The sequence below is a fragment of the Anabrus simplex genome, chromosome 12, assembly GCF_040414725.1.
Source record: "Anabrus simplex isolate iqAnaSimp1 chromosome 12, ASM4041472v1, whole genome shotgun sequence".
Taxonomy (NCBI): Eukaryota; Metazoa; Arthropoda; class Insecta; order Orthoptera; family Tettigoniidae; genus Anabrus; species Anabrus simplex.
Genome location: NC_090276.1, coordinates 755,525 through 779,638, shown reverse-complemented (window position 1 = coordinate 779,638; position 24,114 = coordinate 755,525). Strand labels below are relative to the sequence as shown.

The following is a 24,114-nucleotide window of genomic DNA, read 5'->3' as shown; positions in this document are numbered from 1 at the left end:
CACGTTCGATTTCCGACCAGGTCAGGGATTTATACCTGAATCGGAGGGCTTGTTCGAGGTCCACTCAGCCTACGTGATTAGAATTGAGGAGTTATCTGACGGTGAGATAGCGGCCCCGTAACCTGCAGGCCTTGGGGCTGAGCAGCGGTCGCTTGGTAGGCTAAGGCCCTTCGGCGCTGTATTGCCGTGGAGCTAGGATGAGCACGAGTGATGTTAGTCCATACCGATCTTCCTTCGCTCGAGTCTGTCATCGGATGAAATATCGCCTTTCACTCACAATCTAAGAGTAATTACTCATTCTCCCAAGGAATTCAGACAATCCATTGAAAATCTTCATGAGATCGGCATTAAAACTGGCCTCCAAATTTCTCATGAGAAAACAGACTCTTCAAGAACTCAAACCTGGGATCACTTGTGACCAAACGCGGCAACAACTGACTACAAAGCCTACACAATCTACAACAGGATATCACTTGGGCAGTCATTCTCCCAGAAAAATCCACGCGACTGAGACATCATAATTAAATACAGGAAAATATCTGGATGCACAAAAGCTTGGAAGAACTTTATTCACGATTCACTTGAGTCACATGGAAAAGGTGTGTGAAATGTAGCACAAGTGGACGACTTGTGATGGTCAGAAAATCTTCCTCCGCATCAGACAAACCAAAGTACCGTACGCTGGGTAGAAGACATCTAAAATGATCTTGCAGAAGTCGTTGGCAACTACACAGAAAATGATGTACTTGTTGGACTGTATACTCCGACAACTTTTTTTGATCCCTGGTAGCCGGAAGTCCTCAATAGGTGAACTCAAGCTCAGCGGTGTTTTATATACGTATCGGTCATGTTCGTTGCCACTAGGAGGCAAGACAATTTGGTTTAATTATCTGACGGTATTTACTACTGAGTTGTATAAGACAACCAAGAGGTGGCAGCTCAGAATGTGGTCAGAGCGAGATAGACGACTGCTAAGTGTTTAATGGCATGATTCAGTTCTTGAGGTGCTTCGACTGGGGAAATTTTAATGCTCCACGGTAATCAGTGAACAGTGGGGTCCCTGATCTCCATTGTCGAGGTTTCAGAGGGACTGTCACTGTGTACTAATGCTTGACCGGGCTGAGTGCCTCAGACGGTTGAAGCACTAGCCTTCTGTCCCCAAGTTGCCAGGTTCGATCCTGGCTCAGTCCAGTGGCATTTGAAGGTGCTCACGTACGTCAGCTGCATGTCGGTGGATTTACGGGCACGTAAAAGAACTCTCTGGGACTAAATTCCGGCACCTGGGCTTCTCCGAAAACTGTAAAAGTAGTTATGGGACGTAGGCCTATATGTTGTGTTATCATTGAATAATGTTCAAGGTTCTACCTTTGGACTCTGTTATTCCTCCTGCCAAAGTCTGTCAAAAATTCAAATACCATATTTATGTGAATAATCACCGTATATATATATATATATATATATATATATATATATATATAAAACGAGGCATGAAATTGGGGTGCGGGTTTTATTTGCGTCAATGTTGGCAACACGCTCCTGGCTCACCTAGTTTTCGATATTGGGTGTACAGTTATGCTTTGTGTAACCCCAGATGGAAGAAAACTGCCCCCATACGTCATATTTAAATGAAGAACAATTCAGGCATTTAATTTAAAACTGCCATTACATTAAAAAAATAGTATATTACACACTAATTTACATTCGGAATTTCTCCGTGTCACGATAGAATGCATCTTCCAGAACGTGCAGGGTTAGCTTTCCATACTTTCGCTCACTTTGGTGTGTTGACAGTTCTTTTTTTTTTTTTTTATTCAGCGTTTTAAGGAACGCCACAGTAACGTATCGGGCAGTGTGCTAAGAAGCAGAATCCGCGAACACTGGCGATTCTCTTTGGAGATGCCAACAGTTGGTGAAAAAGCGTGGCTCATAATTATAATCTATTTGTGCGCAACGAGCAATACTCTCAATGGCCAATGAAACTGCATTGTACCTGGCCCGAACAGACTTTTTTAAAGGAGGTAGGGTCACTGTATTGTGTTGCACTGCAGACAGAAGCTAAAGACTTCCTCCCCCCATCATGAGAATGTTTGATAAGCCACGATGTTTTAAAGGCGTCGGGTACTTTCCGTGCAATTACAAAGAATCTGAAAATCCATAGAATACAGTAGTCCAATGAATAAAGTACTTGCACAGGAGAGCCAGCATAGACTTTTCGTCTTTGAATATATTTTTTCTTTTTCTCTTTTGTTGTGTGAGGTTATGTTTGTCAGGTATATTATTTGAATACTGTAAATGCACCTTGTTGGATACATTTTGGAAATAATTCTTTTCCATTGCATTTCAAATGTTTAAACTGTGAATCAATGTTAACTGCATGCGGTAACGGATCTTAGAATAATTTTTGACGCGGCAAGGGTTGGCTTTTCTGAAGTATGAGTTGGCAGTTAATTTGAAATCATGTAATTTGAAGTCCAATTTTTGCGTTCCAACGACTTCGAATTAACAAGGTTTTACCATATCACATAACTAACATCCGAGTTTGCCGGTGTGTCCGTTTCAACTGTTTACATTGCATGAAAAAGGATTATCCACCACTGGTCATGTTAATATCTGCTTAAAGAAAAGACGCATGTTAAAAGTGTTTTAGACGTGGAGTGTAATGAATTTGTAAGTAATTTAGGAGAAGATTCTAGTGATGCAAGGGACAACGATCTTTCAATCTACAGGGAATTGAGTTCTGATTAATGAAATGCCTAGGCCTACTTGATATTTTCACGGCCAATATATTTTATAACAGTGATAATATATTTCTCAAATATGTTCAGGCAAAGCAGCTATATCCATAAATTTACACGTTTATATTTGCGTCAAGATCCCGTGGACCTCGTGGACTGACAAGAAATGTTTGTTTGTGCCTATGTCACTCTTTCAATGGAAGAATTTTTTTTTTTAACGAGCCTTCCTAAAATTAGGATGCGTGGATTATTCGCGTAAATACGGTATCTTATTATTTGCTGGTGATGTAAAAATATTTAGAAGTATTTGAGAGGAGATACGATACCTACATAATATTACACATTGGAGCTTCACTTTGACTTTAACATAAATGATACGTCCTAAGATATATAGGAAGCCAGTCTGCGATAATATCTAAGTATCAGATTTTACAACAGAACTAACTGTCATAAAATAGTATATAGGTCTTGTGATTCCAGACTAACATTTTCAAGCCATATATTTGAAACTGTTGCAAAAGGTTATACAGTCTTAGGATTTATCAGTAGAATTACCCGACATCCCAAAAGTGACTATTTTTTTTCAAGCCGGCTGGAATATGCATCCATAATTTTGAATCCCCGGTTCTCAGAATTTTACTTCTGCAGTTAAAATGGTTCAGTATAAATTCATCAGGCATCTACAGTTTATAATTAGCAGCAAATATCCAAAATATGACAGCTATAACAAATTGCTAAGTTCCCTAGATTATAAATCCTTGTGTACATGACGTAAAATTACATCCCTCACTTTTACTTTCAAACTATTGGATAATTTTTGTATACAGTCTATATTTATGAGGGGGTACCAAAAAATAACCGGAATAACATTGCCGTGCGGGTTGTGCGCATTTCTACCACTAGGCGTGTGTAGCGCAACTCATTGCCAGTTCAGTGCCGCCTGTCTTGTCGGCCTGGCTTGTTCTGTTCATCTGCAGTGATTGTTTATGCTAACACTGTTTTGTTCTTGTTTCATTTTTTATGATTGCAAGTTTAAGAGAATAAGTTGCAAACCTTTTATTGGGAAGTTTTCAGAAGATTGCGCAACCGTGTTCGTCAAAAAAAGACCCGATTTGTGGCAGACAGCAGACTGGTTCGTCCACCACGGCAACGTACCTGCACACACAGTTTTTGGCTAAAAATGTCATGGTTCCGCTGCCCCATACCCGGCCTGGCTCCGTGCGACCTTTTCTTATTTCCATGTATAAACAAGGGCATGAAAGGACGCCGATTTGAGCAACATTGAAAGAGATCAGTAAAAAAACAAGGAAGGAGCTGTCAGCCATTTTTAAAGATGAATACAAAAAACTGTTTCGAACAGTGGAAGGACTGGTTGGACAAATGTATTAGTTGCAATGGAGAGTATTTTGAAGAGGATAAGGCTGTTTTGTAAAAGATTTGAAAATATATATCTCTAAAATGCCTTTGCTGGCAGGACCTAGTGTTCACAGTGCACTATGTCTTCTGGCATGGGCTAGAGCAATTTTGTTACTTTGATTGATCTGTCTCTGTCTTATCCTTGGCTTTGACAATATGAAAGTGGCTGAGGTATGAGTAATGCCATTCCTTATGCAGCCAGTCCCTGCTATGAATGGTGTGAAAACGTTGCTCATACGGTCGGGTAATGCATGCATTTCAGTGGGCTTGGCAGACTGATATGAAATAGCAACTTCTAGCTTGGCGAGGAAAGTTTTTTTTTTTTTTGTTTACGTCTCACCGACACAGATGTCTTGCGGTGACAATGAGAGAGGAAAGGCCTAGGAATTGGAAGGAAGCGGCCGTGGCTTTAATTAAGGCACAGCCCCGGCATTTGCCTGGTGTGAAAATGGGAAACCACGGAAAACCATCTTCAGGGCCGCCAACAGTGGGGCTCGAACCCACTATCTCTTGATTACTGGATAGTGGCCGCACTTAAGCGACTGCAGCTATCGAGCTCGGTGGCGAGGAAAGCAATGGGAAACTACGTCACTCCTCATTTCCCTAGTACGCCTCTTCAGTGATGTCTAGGCCATCTATGACAGCTGATGGCAGAGCTGTTGAGGATCCAACCAGCCTTAGGGCTGAAGACTGAACATACATACATACATACATACATACATACATACATACATACATACCTCTAAAAAAAAAAAAATCCAGTGTTTTTTGGGGTAACCCCTCATATTATTACTATTCAACATTCACATCCTACACCGAGTCTCTTCTACTGCCCAAGAAGAAAATCTGAGATTGTAAATTAATGGTTTATAATAACGGTGTACTCGATGCATTTTGATGGCCTCCTTCCTTCCTGAAACATGTTATTTGAAGCATCCGTGTCCAACAGCTAATTGAATTGTGACCTAGCTTTAGTTGATGTTTGTATACAATGTTCTTATTCCTGAAATGTTCTATTTAGCAATTAATGTGTTCATAAACAAACTGTTATATACATTGTCTTATCATTGAATAATATTGAAAGCGAGAATGAATTTTGGTCCCCAGTTCTGTGCATGAAGCTAAATACTTCATTGGAATGCATTTCAGGCTAAGACGCGACAGCGAGATGACTGGACGACCGGTACCGGGACCGCAGACGCCCGCTTGGGACGATGGCTTGGAACGCGACGGGCGTCCGGGCCGGGACAGCGTGGTGACGACGAGTTCGGGCAGCGCGTCGTCCAGCGAGACGCTCAAGTGGCGCGGCTCGTTGAGCGACGTGAGCGTGGCGAGCAGCTCGTGCACCCAACAGGGCGGCAGCTCGTCGTCGTCCTCGTCCCGCCAGCTGATAGCCCACAGCTCGAGGGTGCAGACGCCGCAGCGCCACCACTCGGAGAGCGTGCTGTATCTGGGGAGCGAGGCAAGGGTTCAGCGCAATAACCACCACAACAAACTGAGACTCTTCCCCGTCAACACTTACACCGTCCAGCCGCAGGAACAGCCAGGACTCAGGTGAGCTCCCCTTTATGCACGTATTTTATAACAAAAATATGAGGACACATTTGTGACGGTAATGTTAGAAATATCTAGAATGGATCCGTAACAATACAGCTAACCACGGATCAGTTGTGAAACTACACCAGTATTTATTGTGTGGTTTATGTCACCTTGTGCATCTGGATGTCTTACTCTTGTCTCCATCCAACAGACTCCTTATCAACAGCCCACACTCCATTTGAACACCGATGAGAGATTTGGAATTGAACCCTGGCTTTTCACACACAATCTGATGGCAAACTATTTTAATTCTAGACATGATACTGTATAGGTTTTTGGGCTTATGCCATATCAAGAAAATAAGGTGAAATTCTTAATGGTTCGCAGAAAACTGTGCTCTGCGTCCTGAGAAGAAATCTCGACTGACCACGAGAAAGGCTTCTTAAACAATGACGCTTTGAAATTTGGAAGTTATACGGTAATAGAAGTGGAAATAGTATGTTCGTTCACCACCAGATGGCACACCACTAGCGTTGGAAGCGGAAGCTGACCGAACTTTCACAATCAGACTAAGCAGTTCACATAATGTGTTTGCATAACATTGACACAGACACAAGCCTGCAATGAACATCTGGCGACAAGGAACGTACGAATTTGGAAAACACCGAGGCGAAATAACCATAGTGAAGGGACAGGGAAGGCAACTACCTACGTAAATTCTTAATGGCTGGCAACCAGGTATTACTTGATCGATAGCCGGTGTCCCTGTTGAAATGGTTAGGATTTCTACGTATTTCCACAGCTGCACAGAGACTTACATTAATTGAAAATCTTCCACCTTTTTCATACTTTTTTTTTTTTACTTTTTTGCAAATTAATTAATTATAAACAGTACATGTTTTGTTCTCACTTGAGAACATCTTCAGCTGTTGTTAAGCTTAGACTATTTGAATATAAATTAAAGTAAAATTGTTTTAACATCATTTTAATTTAATTTATATAATTTATATTCAAATAGTCTTTAAGAGGAACAATGTACCTGAAAATAATGTACTCAGAAACTTAGCGATCCACCTAAGCTTAACAACAGCTGAAGATGTTCTCAAGTGAGAACGAAACATGTACTGTTTATAATTAATTAATTCATTAATTAATTAATTAATGAATTAATTTGCTAAAAAGCAAATAAAAAGTATCAAAAAGGTGGAAGATTTTCAATTACTGTAAGTCTCTGTGATTAGAATTTGATACGAAAAATGAAGCTGATTACTTGCAATTTCCACAGCTTCCCATAATCCTGGACCTTTAGTGTCTAGTGTGGGAAGAACTCGAGCATCTTGGACCATTACATCATCACTCGATGATAGAGCGTGCTCAGCTATTGCCTATTTGTTTGGTTGGTTGAGACGAATATTAAGTTCATGTTCTTTGATACGGGTACCAATGGACCAGCATGTTTGGCCGATGTATATCTTACCGCATGTACAGGGAATTTCGTATACCCCAGGGTGTAAAAGGTGGAGACAATTTGTCCTCGTTTTTACTCAGACCGTGAGCAATTTTAGTGGCGGTGTCAAACAAGGTTTTTATATTGTGTTTGCAGAGGAGGTGTTGTGAATGTAAGGCAAGTAGGCAGTTCCCTTCACTTCTTCCTTCTGTGAGCTTTGCTTGGTCGTTTCTCTGGGATGTAGGGTTCTATGAATCTTCAAATCGCTGTAACCATTTAATTCTACCGGGCAAATTGGCTGTGCGGTTAGAGTTGCGCAGCTGTGACCTTGCATCCGGGAAATAGTGTGTTTGAACCGGACTGTCGGCAGCCCTGAAGATGGTTTTTCGTGGTTTCCCATTTTCACACCAGGCAAATGCTGGGGCTGTACCTTATTTAAGGCCATGGCCGCTTCCTTCCCACTTGTAAGTCTTCCTTATCCCATTGTCACCATAAGATCTACCTGTGTTGGTGCAACGTAAAGCATCTTGGAAAAGAAAATTTCCCCCCACCAACTGGATTCGAACCAGCTAATCTAGAAGACCCTCCGTAAAAAGGACACTTCTCTAGTTAGGACACGTTTTGTAGCCCCAGAGGAGATGAAACTGTGTCCGTTCTTTCTGAAGTGCCGTTCTCAGCTTGTTTCTGTTCCTCCAACTTGTTTTGTGTTTCCGCACAGTTGATGCCAGGCTGTAATGTAGTGGTTGTGCCAGGTAAATCGCTGTTCACACAGGTGAACAGAGAACATATGAGTGTGACTGTAATTGCATACTTCCCACAAATACATCAGGATTGTTAATATATTTTCTTCGTGATGAAGCCACTTATATATCTGCAAAGAAATAAAACATTCATGAACACGTAATTTAATTGTGCAGACGTGTAACGTGTCAAAAAAATAAACAAATGTTGGTGGAAAATAAATTATTATAAAATTAACAATATCTTAAAGAAACTAGAGCTGATAGAACAAATTGAACAGCAGTTTTGAAATCAGCAGCGCAAAAATACCTAGAATCAGTTTTAAAATTCCAAGCACCACCCAAAAGAAAATGTCTCATTTATGGTGACGAGATGCTATCAGTGCGTGTATGTCTTTATCTCATGTCTGAGGAATGGGTTAGCAAATTACAGTGTACTTAGAATGTTTGTGTGAAATTTATCTGTGGGCTTTGTTTGCAACATTATCTTGTGCTTCACCTTTTCTGCTGTTTGCGTAGTATTGTAAAACCCATTGAACCAGCCTATCTCCATGTTCGCCTCAATCTCAAAAGTATCAAATCCTGCTGCACCTACCAAAGAAATCTCCTACCAATGGATGGACGTCTATGTGCATTGCTAAGGATATATCACAGAATTATCTCTTCCTTCCTCTTGCCTCTAACTCTACATTGAAGACATCTTCCTTCATTAGTAAATTTACTTCTCCTATTTTAGCATTCCTACCATGTACTGTATGTTGCGATTGATTAGTTATTTAATGGTCTAGTCATGCACATTATTACCAAGGCAGTTAGGTTTGCATAGTTGGCATGGTTTTTGCACCAGGAATAGCTTGCTTTCTTCTTACTCCTAGCCCTTGAAGCTACCAAACCTACCTGTGTAGATTATTCAAATGTAATTATTACCTGTGAGGTATTGTGTGTTGCACAGGACGCAGCAGCCGTTGTCACCATCGTCACAGCCTGCACTGTCGGTAGCGGAGCGCATCAGCGAGCTGGAGCGTCAGCAGATGCTGCAGACCCGGTACACCTACCTAGACCCGGACAAGCGACATCGTGTCTCGGACCCCACTCTCAAGGCGATCCAGAAGAAGGCTCTCCTCTCCTTCTACGAGCGGCACCATCACGCCAACGGGCAGGCTCGCGGCCACCAGGCGTGGCGGTCGGAACCCCAGCTGGCGCAGCCGGTTCCTAGGCCGCAGTCCCCGCCTCCTCCGCAGCCTCCTCCCAGACCGCGGGCCAACCAGTCTCCTCGACGGGCATCCTCTGCTTCCGACTACGCCGGCGGCGCTTGGCGAGAGGTGAGGGGTACTCTGTCGAAGTCTAGCATCTTCCGCGTAATATCATTGAAATAGAATCTGGGATACATTTTAATCCATCTTCCGAGATGGGTTGTAATGGGAGTTGAAATTACTTGTGCTTTTTTATAAATTGAATATCCATTCTTTCAAGTGTATCTGTCCCAAAATTTGTGGAACACTTCCTTATTTTGAGACTTTAAATATGTCCAGTAAATATATTTCATTTACATTTATGCTTTCATAGCCTGTAATTGTACACAACAATAAGCTTTTGGGCTTTGGCCGTGATGAAGAAACAAAAGAACTTAGCTCCGTGGCGTTGCCTTTTCACGAGCAGAACTTAGCTGAAACCTGTACTATTATTATTATCCTAAAAACTTTCGCCCAGTATCATTGTTATGTCATTGTTTCAAGATCTTCGAGCGCCTTATCCTTAACCGAATTAGTGGCATCCTCGAAGGAAAGTTCATTCCTCAACAAGCTGGTTTTCGACCTGGAAAGTCATGCTGCAGTCAAATCCTGAACCTTACTCAACACATCGAGGATGGTTTTGAACAGCGTAAGGTAACTGGAGTTGCCTTTGTTGACTTAACAGCTGCCTATGACACCATCAACCACAGGAAGTTACTGAGGAAAATTTACCAGCTCACTAATGATTATCAACTAACATCTCTTATTGGCATTCTCCTGCAGAATAGAAGATTCCAAGTCTCTCTCCATGGTAAGAAGAGCAGATGGCGCGTACAAAAGAACGGTTTACCTCAAGGCAGTGTGCTAGCCCCTGTGCTCTTTAACATTTATACTAATGATCAGCCCATAATAGACCATACCAGGCTTTTCATCTATGCCGACGATACTGCAGTGGCTGCCCAAGGAAAGACATTTGAAGAGGTGGAGGAAAAGTTGACTTCTGCACTAGATACTCTTGGCTCTTACTTTCCTTTTTGGTGTTAACTTGATTTTTATTTTTGAGATATAATGATCCGAGTCAATGTCTACCCCATGGAGGACTCTGACATTATAAATTTCTTTATGATAATCTTTATCCATAGCAACATGATCAATCTGAAACTCTCCCAATTTTACGTTAGGGCATTTCCATGTCACAAGTTTATATGGTCGCCTCATGAATATGGAGGTTTCCAAACGAGTCCATGATCTGCACAAAGTTCAATTAATCTTTGGCCATTTTTGTTCGTTAATTTATGAGCTGGCCATTTTTCTACAATTGTGCGATACTTCTTTTCTCTGGCTATTTTAGCATTGAAATCTCCCAGTAAGATTTTTATATGCTCATCAGGGATCTTCGATAATATATAATCAAGTTCTTCCCAAACGTTTTCAACTCCTTCTCTATCTTTATTGTTTTTGTCATTTGTTGGTGCATGGACATTTATTAAAGTATACGTTTTATTCCCTACTTTAACTGTTAGAAGTGCCATCCTCGAAGAGTTTGTTGAGTCTATTATGAGCAAGAAAACCTACTCCAGATTCTTTGTCCTGGAGGTCCTGGTCTGTGTTCCCAAGTTCTTGTAAAGCCATTATTAAAATCCTATGTGGCTATAGATAGCAAAGCCAGTTTAATACTTAAAATAAGAACTAAAACTTAAAACTAGGATGACTGGTAAATAAAATTGAGAAATTTAACAAATACGTAATAAAAGAAACTTTTTTGAAATCAAGCATTACAAGAGGCTTGATATTGTATATCACACATATATAAGTGAATTACTAATTCATATCTACTTCTTTCAAAACTGGGACAGTCATAAAAGATGATTGAACAGTTTGTGGCATTTCACAGGCCTCTGAATACACAACCCAGCATTTTTAAACTTTTTTCTTGCAGCAAGAGGTGTGATAGGTGATCTTAACTAATTTTGGGTTGCTGAACACGAATCCGTTGTCCATTTCTACGTATCACGTCATGTTTTCTCGCAATAGGTATATCAAAACAAGAGATAGACCTGAATATTGCATTTAAAAAGTACTGAGAAATTTTGATAATTTTGGAAATATTTATATTTCTTTGTATGAAATAGTTGAATATTGTCTTGAATTATTATATACAATTAATAATTATTGAGTATAAAATTACAATGAAATATTTAGCATTTATTGTAATATAATACTGATTTGCACAAAAACACATAAACAAACAACTCTGAGGCAATGAAAGCATTTTATTTTGAAACTTAAACGTGATTTTCTGAAATTTGCTTGCATTGTACTTGAAACAGGGGCTGATTTTGTCCAAGGCCTTGACTAACTGCTTCATGATTCCCCAGCAAAATAATTTTTTGTGGGTCAACTAATGAAGCATTTGTAGCATTTGTAACATTTGTAACATTTTTCACACCAAGTGTCAAAACTTGTCTCTTGGTCCAGGAAGGTGTAGACATCTAGCTCGGCTGTCCCATTCACATAAATAACAAGGCAATTTAGTGTAGCCTGCTTGTTGTCCTAATACAATACCACACACCTTCAAGTCACTACACACATCCCAGCAGTGCTCATGATGCTTGATTTTATCTAAAACAGTTTGCATTGTGACATATTGTAATTTTCTTTTAGTGAAACCGAATGTGCCACAGGAATCGAAGCTAGAATGTTACGGTTATGAAGTAGTACAGCCTTTAAGCTCCTCTTGCAGGAATCCATAAACAGCAGATTCGCTGTTATCACAAAGCAGCACTGTGCCGCAATGACACGTTTTCAGACAGTAAATGGCAAATCACAGGAAAACTAGATGTGATACAATAGAACCAATAACATTTCTGAAATCAGGAGACCTTATTTAGTTAAAATCACGTATCAGATGCTTTGCCGCAAAAATCATGCTGCGTAGTGATATTGATTGTAATCATCACAAATTTTTCATGTCCTGACTTAAAACTGTCTTATAATATGGTCAAGTGTTAATCTACTTTTCATTGTATCCTGAATCTTCAGAAAGAACAAATTCCTTGTAAGTTGACCTCTTGATCTAGTTATCGTTTTAGGTTTTAGTGGAAATCGGGGTTATTTTTTAATATTTAGCATTTTTAAAAGAATTTTGTGTTATTTTATTATGATATTTCTGTATTTTAAAGACATACTACTAGCCGTAACAGAGAGACTGTTACTGACCAGCTTCTTAAGCAGAATGACGTACGAGTTGACTGAGTGAGAGAACAAGTTGATTTTCTAAGACTGCTGCTGTGTATCAACACAGATCGATCTTGTAGCGACGATGGCATAGGAAAAGCTTAGGAATGGGAAGGAAGTGGCCATGGCCTTAATTAAGGTACAGCCCCAGGATTTGCGTGGTGTGAAAATGGGAAACTACGGAAAACCATCTTTAGGGCTGCTGAAAGTGGGGTTCGAACCCATTATCTCCCGGATGCAAGCTCACAGCTGCGCACCCCTAATCGCACGGCCAACTCGCCCGATTTGTAAGCCTCGTTTGTAACTCGTGCCAGGAAATTACCAGCAAAAACTCTCTAAGTAATTATCTACTGAACAAGTGGCCGTGCAGTTAGGAGCTCGCAGCTCTGAGCATGCATTTGGGAGATACTGGGTTCGAACCCCACTGTCGGCAGCCCTGAAGATGGTTTTCTATGTTTTCCCATTTTCACACCGGACAAATGCTGGTGCTGTACCTTAATTAAGACTGGGGTCACTACCTTCCCCATCCCATAAGACCTATCTGTATCTGTGCACGATAAAGTGAATTACAAATAACTTAATTATCTGCCCTAACATCTTAAGTTTATGAACAGTCCACAAATATTGCACTAAAAATTTAAATGTTTTGAAAATGGTTCTTGCCGATGTAAGCAAGCTTGAAGCGTGCCATGTAAGTGATGTCAAAATACCTGATTATCTAGCAGCGCAGTCTCTGGAACCCTTTGCCATGTGTTGAAATGTTGTCTTTTGTCTGTCCATTAGATGGCTGCAAATCGAGAAGCAGGTGCGAGTTCGGATTCAGGTACCAGCAACATGCGAGAGAACTCGAGGCACCAACACAGGTAAGTCTTAAACACAACAACCAAAAACTAATAAGAAGCTCCATGACGTCACTGTCAGCAAATTATTCTTTTAATAAGCATTAAAAGATTGAAATTACTTGAAAAATTAAGTTATTTTAATTTAATGAATAGCGAGCATTCAAGCCGTGTAGGCCTTTTCAATTGCAAAATAATGTGCCAGTGGGGCCCCGAGTTGAGCCTTCACTGCAAGTCTCCTTTGTAGGACAGGACAAGGGCCAAATAGCTTCTTCTAACACCCCTCGTATCGGGCCATTGACGTCCAAGTGTTGCTGCATCGGCGCAATGCACATTTGTTGTCATGTTGTGGATTAGACCACCGGACAATTCACATCTTCATGGTGTGAAATTGGAGAGTTGACATTCAGCACCATATAGCGCTGCTATCGTTTGACTTTAGGCGATGAGGCAGTGGCCTCCCTCCACCGCATCCAACTTGCTCGCACTTCATTGTCGCTCTGCTGGCAAGATCCAAGCTATCTGGTTTTGTTTTCCCCGACTTGGATGGTGCGATCACTTGGTTTAGGTAATTCTGCCTTCCTGATGTTCTGATGGAGGCCAAATATGTATTGCAATTGTGCCTGGGTGTTGTCAGGGAGCACAACATCAAGAAACACTGCGTTGGAAGTCGCGACGTCAATGATGAGCTCTGGTGGTCAGGGAAGCTGTCCGAGGTGCCGGCAGCTCTGGAGCACCAGCGTTGCAACGTGCATGGAAAGCCTTCTCAAGGTCGAGGAAGGCAGTCGTCCCTCCGTCATTTTCAGCAGGCTCTGTGATACGGTAGTCAGAGCTGTCTGGTGGGTCACCTTTGATTTTGAATATCGACGCTATGATGCTTGTGGGCCCAGCCAGAGATTGTTACTGTGTTGAAAAAACTGGTCAACCAGCGTCTTTGGATATGGCTGCGAGTTATCCGAAACTGTGTGACAGAAGTGATGTCTCATTAGTTGTTATCGGTATTTGAGTTTCATTTATTGAAAAACACATTCATCCACTTTAGCTTCCCGCAAAGGGAGAATTTTTGCTTATTTCCTCAGTTTCCAGAATTCGGCAGGCTATTCATGTGGTCCTGATTGTGTTTGGTTCTTTTTAATTTTTTTTTAATTTTTACAATTGGGTTGGCCTTAATTAAGGCACAGCCCTAGCATTTGCCTGGTGTGAAAATGGGAAACCACGGAAAACCGTCTTCAGGGCTGCTGACAGTGGGGTTCAAACCCACTATGTTTCATTCTTCATGCAGCTGATAGCTCTGATGGGACCTGCCATTGGGATGCTTTCAGGAATAGGTGGATGGGGAACTCACTGTGACTAATGCACAGACAATGGTGCAGGTTCTGTTAGCAGGGGCAACGTGATGTTGCTAAGCAAGGCCACACTCTGGGCGTCTCACGCAGCCAACTTCAGAGTCATCATTGATATGCAGATCTGCTGAGTATAACCTTCACTTTTGAGTCATTATTTGAAAGTTGTGGCGTCGTACCAGGCCTTCAGATGTTGCCACTACTGAGCGAGTAGTGCACTTCTTGAGAAAGGTGTCATTTGTCTCAGCGAAGTCTATAATCATTTTGGTGCCATATCCATTCCTCCTTGGCAGCCTTTAGAGCATCTGAATGTCCTTTCAGATCACCGCCCATCTCCTGCTAGAACTGCTCTTTCTCATCTTCATCATAGCCAGCGGGATATTAAGACTTTCTGAGAACGACAGCAACTCTCTTTTGGTTGGTCATGCCATGGTACATCTCCATTGCCAGGAGATTCCAGTTCTTTCCAATGACTTTCTTGTATGCAAGCAGTGAGCATGTTGGGTGTAGCAATGTGCTTTTTTAACTGGTTTTGCCCATGCAACTGTGGATTTATGTAGATGTTCTGCCTTTCTGATTTAGGCCAAATACGGATTGAATTGTGCTTGGGTATTGTCAGGGAGCACATGTCATGGCGCTCATAGTTTGCCTGACGCCCACTGCAGGCAGCCTTCCATCATGTGAAATTATGTTGCTAAGGTCTCGTTCCAAGCACTCGACATTTCACTAACTGTAGTCAGATTCCTCAGCTCCTTTGCCCGGTAACCACTTCTCTGCATCGCGGCACTATTACTTTTGCTCTCGGGGCCGATGAGGCATCATCGTCGCCTTTAAATAGTCTCCAATTCCCTTCTAATTAGCACGTAGATGTTTCAGTTTCCTCTCCTTGTCACATAACTCCCGACTGTTGCTGGAAAATGCTGAATTAGATTTAGATTTTCATGACATTCAAAGTTTGAACTTGATGGAACTCTTTTTTTTATGCTATTTGTTCGGGGCGTCGACCCATGTGGATCTTTTGCCCCTACTAGCTCCATATTGTATGAGCCTGCGTGTAATTGGAAGGGTGGTAGTGTGGAATGTTGTGTGTGAGGAAAGGAAGATTAAGGACGTCACAAACACCCAGTCCCCAGGCTAGGGATATTAATCATTAAAATTAAAAACCCCTGATCCGGCCGGGAATCAAACCCGGGACCGCCGGGTGACAGGCCTTCACCATGGGGCCGGACTGGTGAAACTCGTACTAACAACGTAGTGGTTTTGAATTATCAGCAAGCAAGAGAAGTCACACCTCCTGGCCTAGTTTTAGGACGTTGGAAATGCACATAAAACAGTCCCTTGTAGCAGGAACTTGTTAGCTACAGGTTCACACTTGTCTGCTAGACTCTGGAAGGACCTTACCTGTCATTCTGGCAGTGGAGTTTTCCTTCAATTTTCTCAAGTTAAAAATCTTAAGAAGCCACTACTATATCAACAGCCACCATCTTGAATGTCTCATATCAGTAACTAGCAAGATACCCGTGCTTCGCTACGGTATTATACTGAAATTTATAATTGAATGCTTATTGTTTTAGATATATAATCCGCCGAAATTCGCGATCTGACTCGTTTTCTGCGAGAATCCACCAAAATTCCCGACCTGACTGGTTTTCTATTATTTTACGGCACGTTTCCTCCCATTTTTAAATCTTCCTTTCCAGCAATCGTTTTCGTACTTCCCGGGTTAGGCTCAGGTATTCCTCCCGGTCAGTTGGGCCCGTAAATCTTTGCCATCTTTTCATATAATCATTTTTAATATGGATAAAATCCTTCAGGAGATCCGGCGTGGTGTCATATTGGGTGCCTTGGCGGCACTGAACCCGCGGCCGGACTGCATTCTTAGTCATTACCCGTCCAGGAGCCGTTTCCAGCGCGGTCCGCACATTTGACGACGGTCCGGATTATTATTATTATTATTATTATTATTATTACTACTATTATGTGTTGCTGGAATGGCTGATGACAGGAAAAACCTGAGTATCCGGAGAAAAACCTGTCCCGCCACCGTTTTGTCCAGCACGAATGTCACATGGAGTGACCGGGATTTGAACCAACCACGGAACCCAGCTGTGAGAGGCCGGCGCGCTGCCGCCTGAGCAACGGAGGGTCCTTATAAGTACATTAATAACAGCTAAAATCAATTGGTCTCACCTCCTTCTACACCCCACCGCCGTTAAGTTTATTTACCGCCACCCCCCCCCCCCCCCCCAAAATTAAAAGAATGCTTGTTTCTTTATGTTTAAGGGAGATTCCAAACACCAATGTTCACGTCTATTACCTTCAGTTTTGAGATATAAGTATCCCAATAAAAATAATTTACTTTCTGCACTTCATATCACAATACTCCCCCCCCCAAGTGAATTTTCCCGCAAAAAATACTTGTTTCTTTAATAGTAAAGGATCTTCTTAAATACCAATTATCACCACTCTAACCTCTTCAGTTTTTGATTTATGTGTCCTCATGAAAGGAATTCAACTCCTTTACACTCCCGCCCTCCAAGATGGTTTCCCCACCAAAACGCGCTTTTCTTTGTTCTTAATGGAGATCCAAATACGAATTTTCACGTCTGTAACAACTTTAGTTTTTATTAGATGTATGTATTCTCATACAATTAAGCCAATTAATTTTTCAATTCTTCCCCCCCCCCCCCCCCCCGTCCCTTCATTGGATTTTCCGAGAATACGTGTATCTTTACTTTTAAAGCAGATTGCAAATATCAAATTTCACGTCTGTAACGTCTTCATTTTTGTGATATCAGTAGCCTAATTAAAAGAATTCAACACCATTTTCAGTCACTTTTACCACCCCCCTCCACCCAAGTGGTATTTCCGAAAACTAAAAACACACGTTTCTTTATGTTTAATAGAGATAAAAAATACCTTCACTTCTGTAACATGTTAAGTTTTTTTAGATATACTGTAAAAATTCTCATTTTAAAATTTCACCCCTTTTGAGTTCCCCTTACGTGGAGTTTCCATAAACAAATCACCCATGTTTATTTACATTTACAGGAGATTCCAAACACCCACTTTTTACATCTGCAACATTTTACGTTTCCAAGATATTCTGTAGATATAGTCTTTCAAAAAATTCACCCCAATTTGTCACTCCTGTTTAACCGCCATTAATTGGATTTCCCAAAAACTAAGAATTACGTGTTTCTTTATTTTTAAAGGAGATCCCATATACACATTTTCAGTTCTGTAATATCTTTCGTTTCTGAGATATGTGTATCCCCATTAAAGGCATTCAACCCATTTTTCACCCCTTTTAAACCCCTCCTATTAGGATTTACAGGAAATAAAAAAATACGTGTTCCTTTATTTTTAGAGGAGATTCTAACTACCAATTTTTACATCTGTAAATTTTAAAGTTTTAAGATGTAGACGCACTCATTTTAAAAAATTCACCCCCCAATATTTGGATTGTCCAAAAACGAAAAAAATACATGTTTCTTTACTTTTAAAGTGGATCCAAAATACCAATTTTCAGGTCTGTAATATCTTCAGGTTCTGAAATATAAGTAGCCTCATTAAAGGCATTCAACCCATTTTTCACCCTTTTACACCCTTCCTATGGGGATTTTCCGAAAACAAAAGAATACGTGTTTCTTTATTTTTAAAGGAGATTCTAATTACCAATTTTTACATCTATAAACTTTAAAAGTTTTGAGATATAGATACACTCATTTAAAAAAATCACCCCCTTTTCACCCCCCCCCCCCCATAATTGGATTTTCCACAAACAAAAAAATACGTGTGTCTTTATTTTTAAAGAAGATCCCAAACACCAATTTTCAGGTCTGTAATATCTTCAGGTTCTGAAATATAAGTAGCCTCATTAAAGGCATTCAACCAATTTTTCACTCCTTTTCACGATTCCTATTGTGATTTTCCGAAAACAAAAAAATGCGTGTTTCTTTATTTTTAATGAAGATTCTAAATACCAATTTTTACATCTATAACCTTTAAAAGTTTTGAGATATAGATACACTCGTTTTAAAATATTACCCCCCTTTTCACCCCCCCTTAATTGGGTTTTCCAGAAACCAAAAAATAGGTGCTACTTTATTTTTAAAGGAGATCCCAAACACCAATTTTCAGGTCTGTAATATCTTCAGTTTCTGAGATATAAGTATCCTCATTAAAGGCATTCAACCCATTTTCACCCCTTTTCACTCCTCCTATTGCGATTTTCCGAAAACAAAAAAATACGTGTTTCTTTATTTTTAATGAAGATTCTAAATACCAATTTTTACATCAGCAAACTTGAAAAGTTTCGAGATATAGATTCACTCGTTTTAAACATTCACCCCCTTTTCACCCTGCCATTAATTGGATTTTCCAAAAACAAAAAAATACGTGTTTCTTTATTTTTAAAAGAGATCAAAAGTACCAATTTTGAGGTCTGTAATATCTTCGGTTTCTGATATATAAGTACCGGTATCCTGATTAAAGGCATTCAACCCATTTTCCCCCATTTTCACCCTTTTTCACCCCTCCTATTGGGATTTTCTGAAAAAGAAAAAATACGTGTTTCCTTATTTTTAAAGAAGATTCTAAATACCAATTTTCACATCTATAAACTTCTAAAGTTTTGAGATATAGATACACTCATTTTAAAATTTCACCCCCCTTTTCACCCCCTTACCGTAGGAATATCCAAAAATCCTCTCTTAGCGAGCACCTACATCATAATGTGAATATATCCCCAAAATTTCATTTCTTTATGTCCAGTAGTTTTGGCTCGGCGATGATGAATCAGTCAGTCAGTCAGGACAAGCTATTTTATATATATAGATAAGATGAACGTCTAAACCTTGTTTAGCAGACTTCAGGATCTCTCTCTCGTTGATTCAGATCATTCGTTTAGATACATCATCGTCTACATCAGTCACCATCTTCTCTTTCAAACTCTATATGAGGCACAGATGATAATTCTTCAACCGAACTAAAGCGTTGACTTTCCGTAGTAGACTCCACGAAAACAAGAGATTTAGCTCAACTGTGATGTACCGTAGGAACAAAAGAAGGCAGATCACACTTCACGTTCTTTCAGGTTGCTCACCTCCCCACTCACCTGTTTTTTTCCACATCTCTTATCATTAGAAAGCCGAGTCCAATATCCTCCTCCATTTGTCTCACACAACCCCACTACTAAAGCTGGTTACGCGTAAGGCTTCATCCATCGAGTTCATTCCTAACTTGGCCTTATCTCCTCATTCCAAGTACCTACCCTCCCACCACTGTTTCCACTTATTTGTACTACTTCCGACTTATTAATATGATATTCTGAGTCCAACCAGATTTCACTCCCATATCAAAGTTAGTATGAAAACAGTGCAATATAAAGATAGTTTCTTCCAAGAATTCAGCTCTTTCGTACAGAATACCGTAGATTGCATCAGTTATCCTGTACCTTACCGTACTAGGGCCTCTGTTCCGTACTGCCCACTGCACTCCTCTCTTGTACGACTCGCTACCTTTCAGTAAATTAGCCACTGAGGCGAACGAGCAGACTGTGAGATTATCACTAGCAGTAAATATTGAATAATGAGTGTATCTGCTAAATGTCATAAGGGAACAAGAAAAGCAATAAGTAGATTGTCACATGTCTTCCAGACTTGAGTGTTTTATAGTTCTGTGTGAGTTTATCGGAACTTAACAACACCTTTAATTTAATGTCCTGCTTTCTGTTTTATAAGTTGCCAACATTCCACAGTCTTTTAAGTTCGTCATCACAGTGCTACATTCCAGTCACGGTCTAACTTTGGTGAGTCTCCATTATTTCATGGTCTAAAACTTCAGAGTGACTTTCAGTGTTCTGTTGCACAATCCTGATGACTATGTGCCCACAAGAAATGTTTCTACCTGCCGGATGTGTGCAGTGAACATGCAGATTCACCACAGTTTGCAAGGCAAGCATTGAGCCTGGAGTTCATTTTGATTCTTCTCCGGCCACAATTGAGCCAACACCAAATGTAGTCATACAAAAGACAGTACGACATATACAATTACAATGTTTATTTCCAGTTCCAGCTGTGGCTCCTTGTCGTCCGATCTGCTCGGCCCTCTCATCGTTGGTCCGTCCATCTCCGTGGATGACTGGGTGCCAGAGAGACCTCCCAAGAAGCCTCACTTGCGGGCAGCCTTTGCGCCGCCCGTTCCGGATCGGCTGCCTAGCCCGGATCTTCCTCCGCCATCACCTCCTCCGATGTTGGAAGATGAAGTCTTCGCCACCGACGAGCCACTGCCGCCGCCTCCTCCAGAACTCCATTCCTCCGACTGGTCCGTGGCACTGGAGAAAACTTCAAACTTGGAAAGTAACTGTGAGAGGTATTTGGACAGGCTAGCAGAATACACTAACTTACCGTCAAGATCTTCAGAGGCTCCAATGTCACCTCCTAGGCATTCCGAGAGTAATCCGAGTTCGTCTCAGAAGCTCTCCTTGCTCCGAAGTCAGGAACCAACCAGTTCTCTCGTGGCTCCACTTTCTCCTACAAGAACCAGTTCCTCTAGTTCACAACCCGATGTTATTCCTTCCGTCCATAGACATAGTGAGTACGATTCCTTCAATAGTTCCTCCATCCATATTGCACTACAGAAACATGAAGCAGGTACAAACTTACCTGAAATTTGTTCCGTAGAGCAAAAGTCTGTCGAAAGTGCTCTTCAGAAACACCCAGAGAACAGAAATGCTGAAAGTTCCTCCTCGCAGAGGTACTCACAGTATACAGAGCAAACGAGGCATACAGAAACTGGTTTTACAGTTCAACGATATATAGAAAACGGGGCTACCACTGGTCATCAAAGACTGTTGGAGAGCGGCCACGCAGTTCATAGGCACTTGGAAACTTCGGTGCAACAGAAACAACAAGAGAATCCTAACGCAGTTCATAGGCACTTGGAAACTTCTGTGCAGCAGAAACAGCAGGAGAATCCTCACACAGTTCATAGGCACGTGGAAACTTCGGTGCAGCAGAAACAACAGGAGAATCCTCATGCAGTTCATAGGCATTTGGAAACTTCCGTACAGCAGAAACAACAGGAGAATCCTCATGCAGTTCATAGGCATTTGGAAACTTCCGTACAGCAGAAACAACAGGAAAATCCTCACACAGTTCATAGGCACTTGGAAACTTCCACGCCGCAGAAACAACAGGAGAATCCTCACACAATTCATAGGCACTTGGAAACTTCGGTGCAGCAGAAACAGCAGGAGAATCCTCACACAGTTCATAGGCACTTGGAAACTTCGGTGCAGCAGAAACAACAGGAGAATCCTCACACAGTTCATAGGCACTTGGAAACTTCGGTGCAGCAGAAACAACAGGAGAATCCTCACACAGTTTATAGGCACTTGGAAACTTTGGTGCAGCAGAAACAACAGGAGAATCCTCATGCAGTTACTCAGAACTTGGAAACTTTGGTGCAGCAGAAACAACAGGAGAATCCTCACGCAGTTCACAGGAACTTGGAAACTCCAGTACAGCAGAAACAACAAGAGAATCATCTTGCGCTTCTCAGACATGCGACATCGGAGACAAACCATCTGCCCCAGAAGTACATGGAGTCCTGTTCCTGGCCGACAGTCCAAACACTCCACGAGAACGAAATGGTTCCTTCTCATTTGACGTACCTGCAGCAGGCAGAGACGAACTCCTCCTGTAGACGCCTGTCGCAAGTTCATAAACGCGAGGACAGTGAGAGCAATTTGCAGAGTACCGATAGCTCTTCGGCTAGGCATTCCGAGAAAGACTGTTCGTCACGATCCAGAGGTCTGGAGAGTAGTAGTGCAGAGCCCAGAAGTTCTCCACAACAAAACGGTACCGAGAACATCTCGGAGAACGGCATAGTGACGTCGAGACACGTGGACGCATTGCACCAGAGGTATCTGGAAGGGGGTACTTTGAGTAGGAGACATCTAGAGAGCAATAGGTCATTAGATGGCAGCACATCTCTCTACAGATACCAAGACAACATCCAGTCACAGAAACATTACAATCCTTTGAGCACATCTGGATACAGAAATACAGGGAGCATGTTCAGTCGGCCGTCCGGCATGAGATCAACAGAGAACCTGCATCAGAAGACGGATGGCTCTCGTGCCGGCGATCATTGGTCAAATCTGAAATACTCGACCCAGAAGCTTGTCGTGAACGGGAAGTTGGCCGCCCCCTTGAGCGAGCGGACGGTCCAGAACGGGGGTTTCACGGAGTCGGTGAGAATGAGCGACCTCAACAGGTTAAGCAAGAGAGAGTTCTCGTCCATGCCAGCGAGAGCACGATTGCAGCGGCTGCCTTTGGCCGTTCCCAACGGGGACACTATAAGTCACGTGCAGGTGTCCCCTTCACCTGCTGGATCTCCAGGACACGCTCCAACCACCTCTCCTGCCCGATCTCCAGGACATGCTCCGCCCATGTCGCCTTCCGACAGCAGCTCTTCGCCTTCGTCTACGGTGAACGATGCTGCTGGCTCTCCTGCAGGCTCGCCAACCCACAGCCAACAGTGAGTAACATTTTTCGTGTATTCTTTGCATGGGAGTTAGAAAAGTTGTTGATGGCTGTCAGTGAGGTGATTTCCTAGATCCTGAAAGAATTTCACATTCCGTTGTTGTAGAAATTAAAATGTTTCAATGGGCTTCATATTAACTGAGGAGACTTTTGAAGGTTTTACTTTAAGTTGAAACAAAGGTGGTCAATGAAGGCCGCAGGTGCCGGAAGAACACAGTCTGACAAGAGGTTTGTCATGTAGAAACAAGTTTGATTGAGAAGAAGTCCACGAGCTGTGGCAGGTTACAGGACATCTGCGGCCTCTCTTGGTACATTAAAGTCAAAGAAATATTAATGTTTATTTAATTCCACCTATTCAATACATAAAGAGTGATTTTAATTAAGAATTAAATCTTATGAAGTAAATTATAGGGCCACGTTTTGCCCTTTAAGGGCATCTCAGTACGTCGAAAGGAAAACCTTTTGTCTGATTTGAGCTCAGTCTGTTGAATTCTTAGCCTGGAATTCGGCTATTGAAATTATAGCGATGAAATGGGATGTTCAATGAAACATTCTGAAATTATTCCATTCAGATGAAGTGCAAATGGGCAAAGACTAAGTTTCCTTCACATGGCTTTTATCATCCGCACAGGTCCTACTTCCTTTACCATTTCTGTTGACTAGGGAAAACATGAATTATCTGCTAACAAAAAGCTCTGTTTCGTAATGAAATAATACGTTGAGTAACTGAAAATTGTTAGAACAATTTATCACTTTTATGATTTTTATTAATATAGAAATCTCTACAAATATATGAGATTTGTACAACATGTTTGATTCACAGAGTCTGTTAAAATCTCTTGATGGTCTTTTGGGGAACATCATTTCCCTGCCTGTAAAGGTTTGCAACTTAGTGTATCGAATGAATTAGGCCCTAACCTGTGAAATTTTCTGCGAGGATTGGAGACTAGAAGTTGTATCTAAATTCCTTTTACACATTTTGAGGGCGTCCAGGAATAGGAACCCGTGTCCATGCTACGAGCAAAACACACCAC

At 41.5% G+C, this 24,114-nt stretch overlaps 1 protein-coding gene across 4 annotated transcripts in view; it reads left to right on the top strand.

Moving 5' to 3' along the window:
- Window positions 1-24,114, top strand: part of Shrm (Shroom) — a 611,435-nt gene that overhangs the window by 486,239 nt on the left and 101,082 nt on the right. For all 4 annotated transcript variants that reach the window (XM_067156386.2, XM_067156384.2, XM_067156385.2 and 1 more), the window contains 4 exons: window positions 5,301-5,705; window positions 8,830-9,199; window positions 13,130-13,209; window positions 20,601-23,075. In XM_067156386.2, coding sequence (XP_067012487.2) covers window positions 5,301-5,705; window positions 8,830-9,199; window positions 13,130-13,209; window positions 20,601-23,075 — 3,330 coding nt within the window. The remainder of the gene's footprint in view (window positions 1-5,300; window positions 5,706-8,829; window positions 9,200-13,129; window positions 13,210-20,600; window positions 23,076-24,114) is intronic.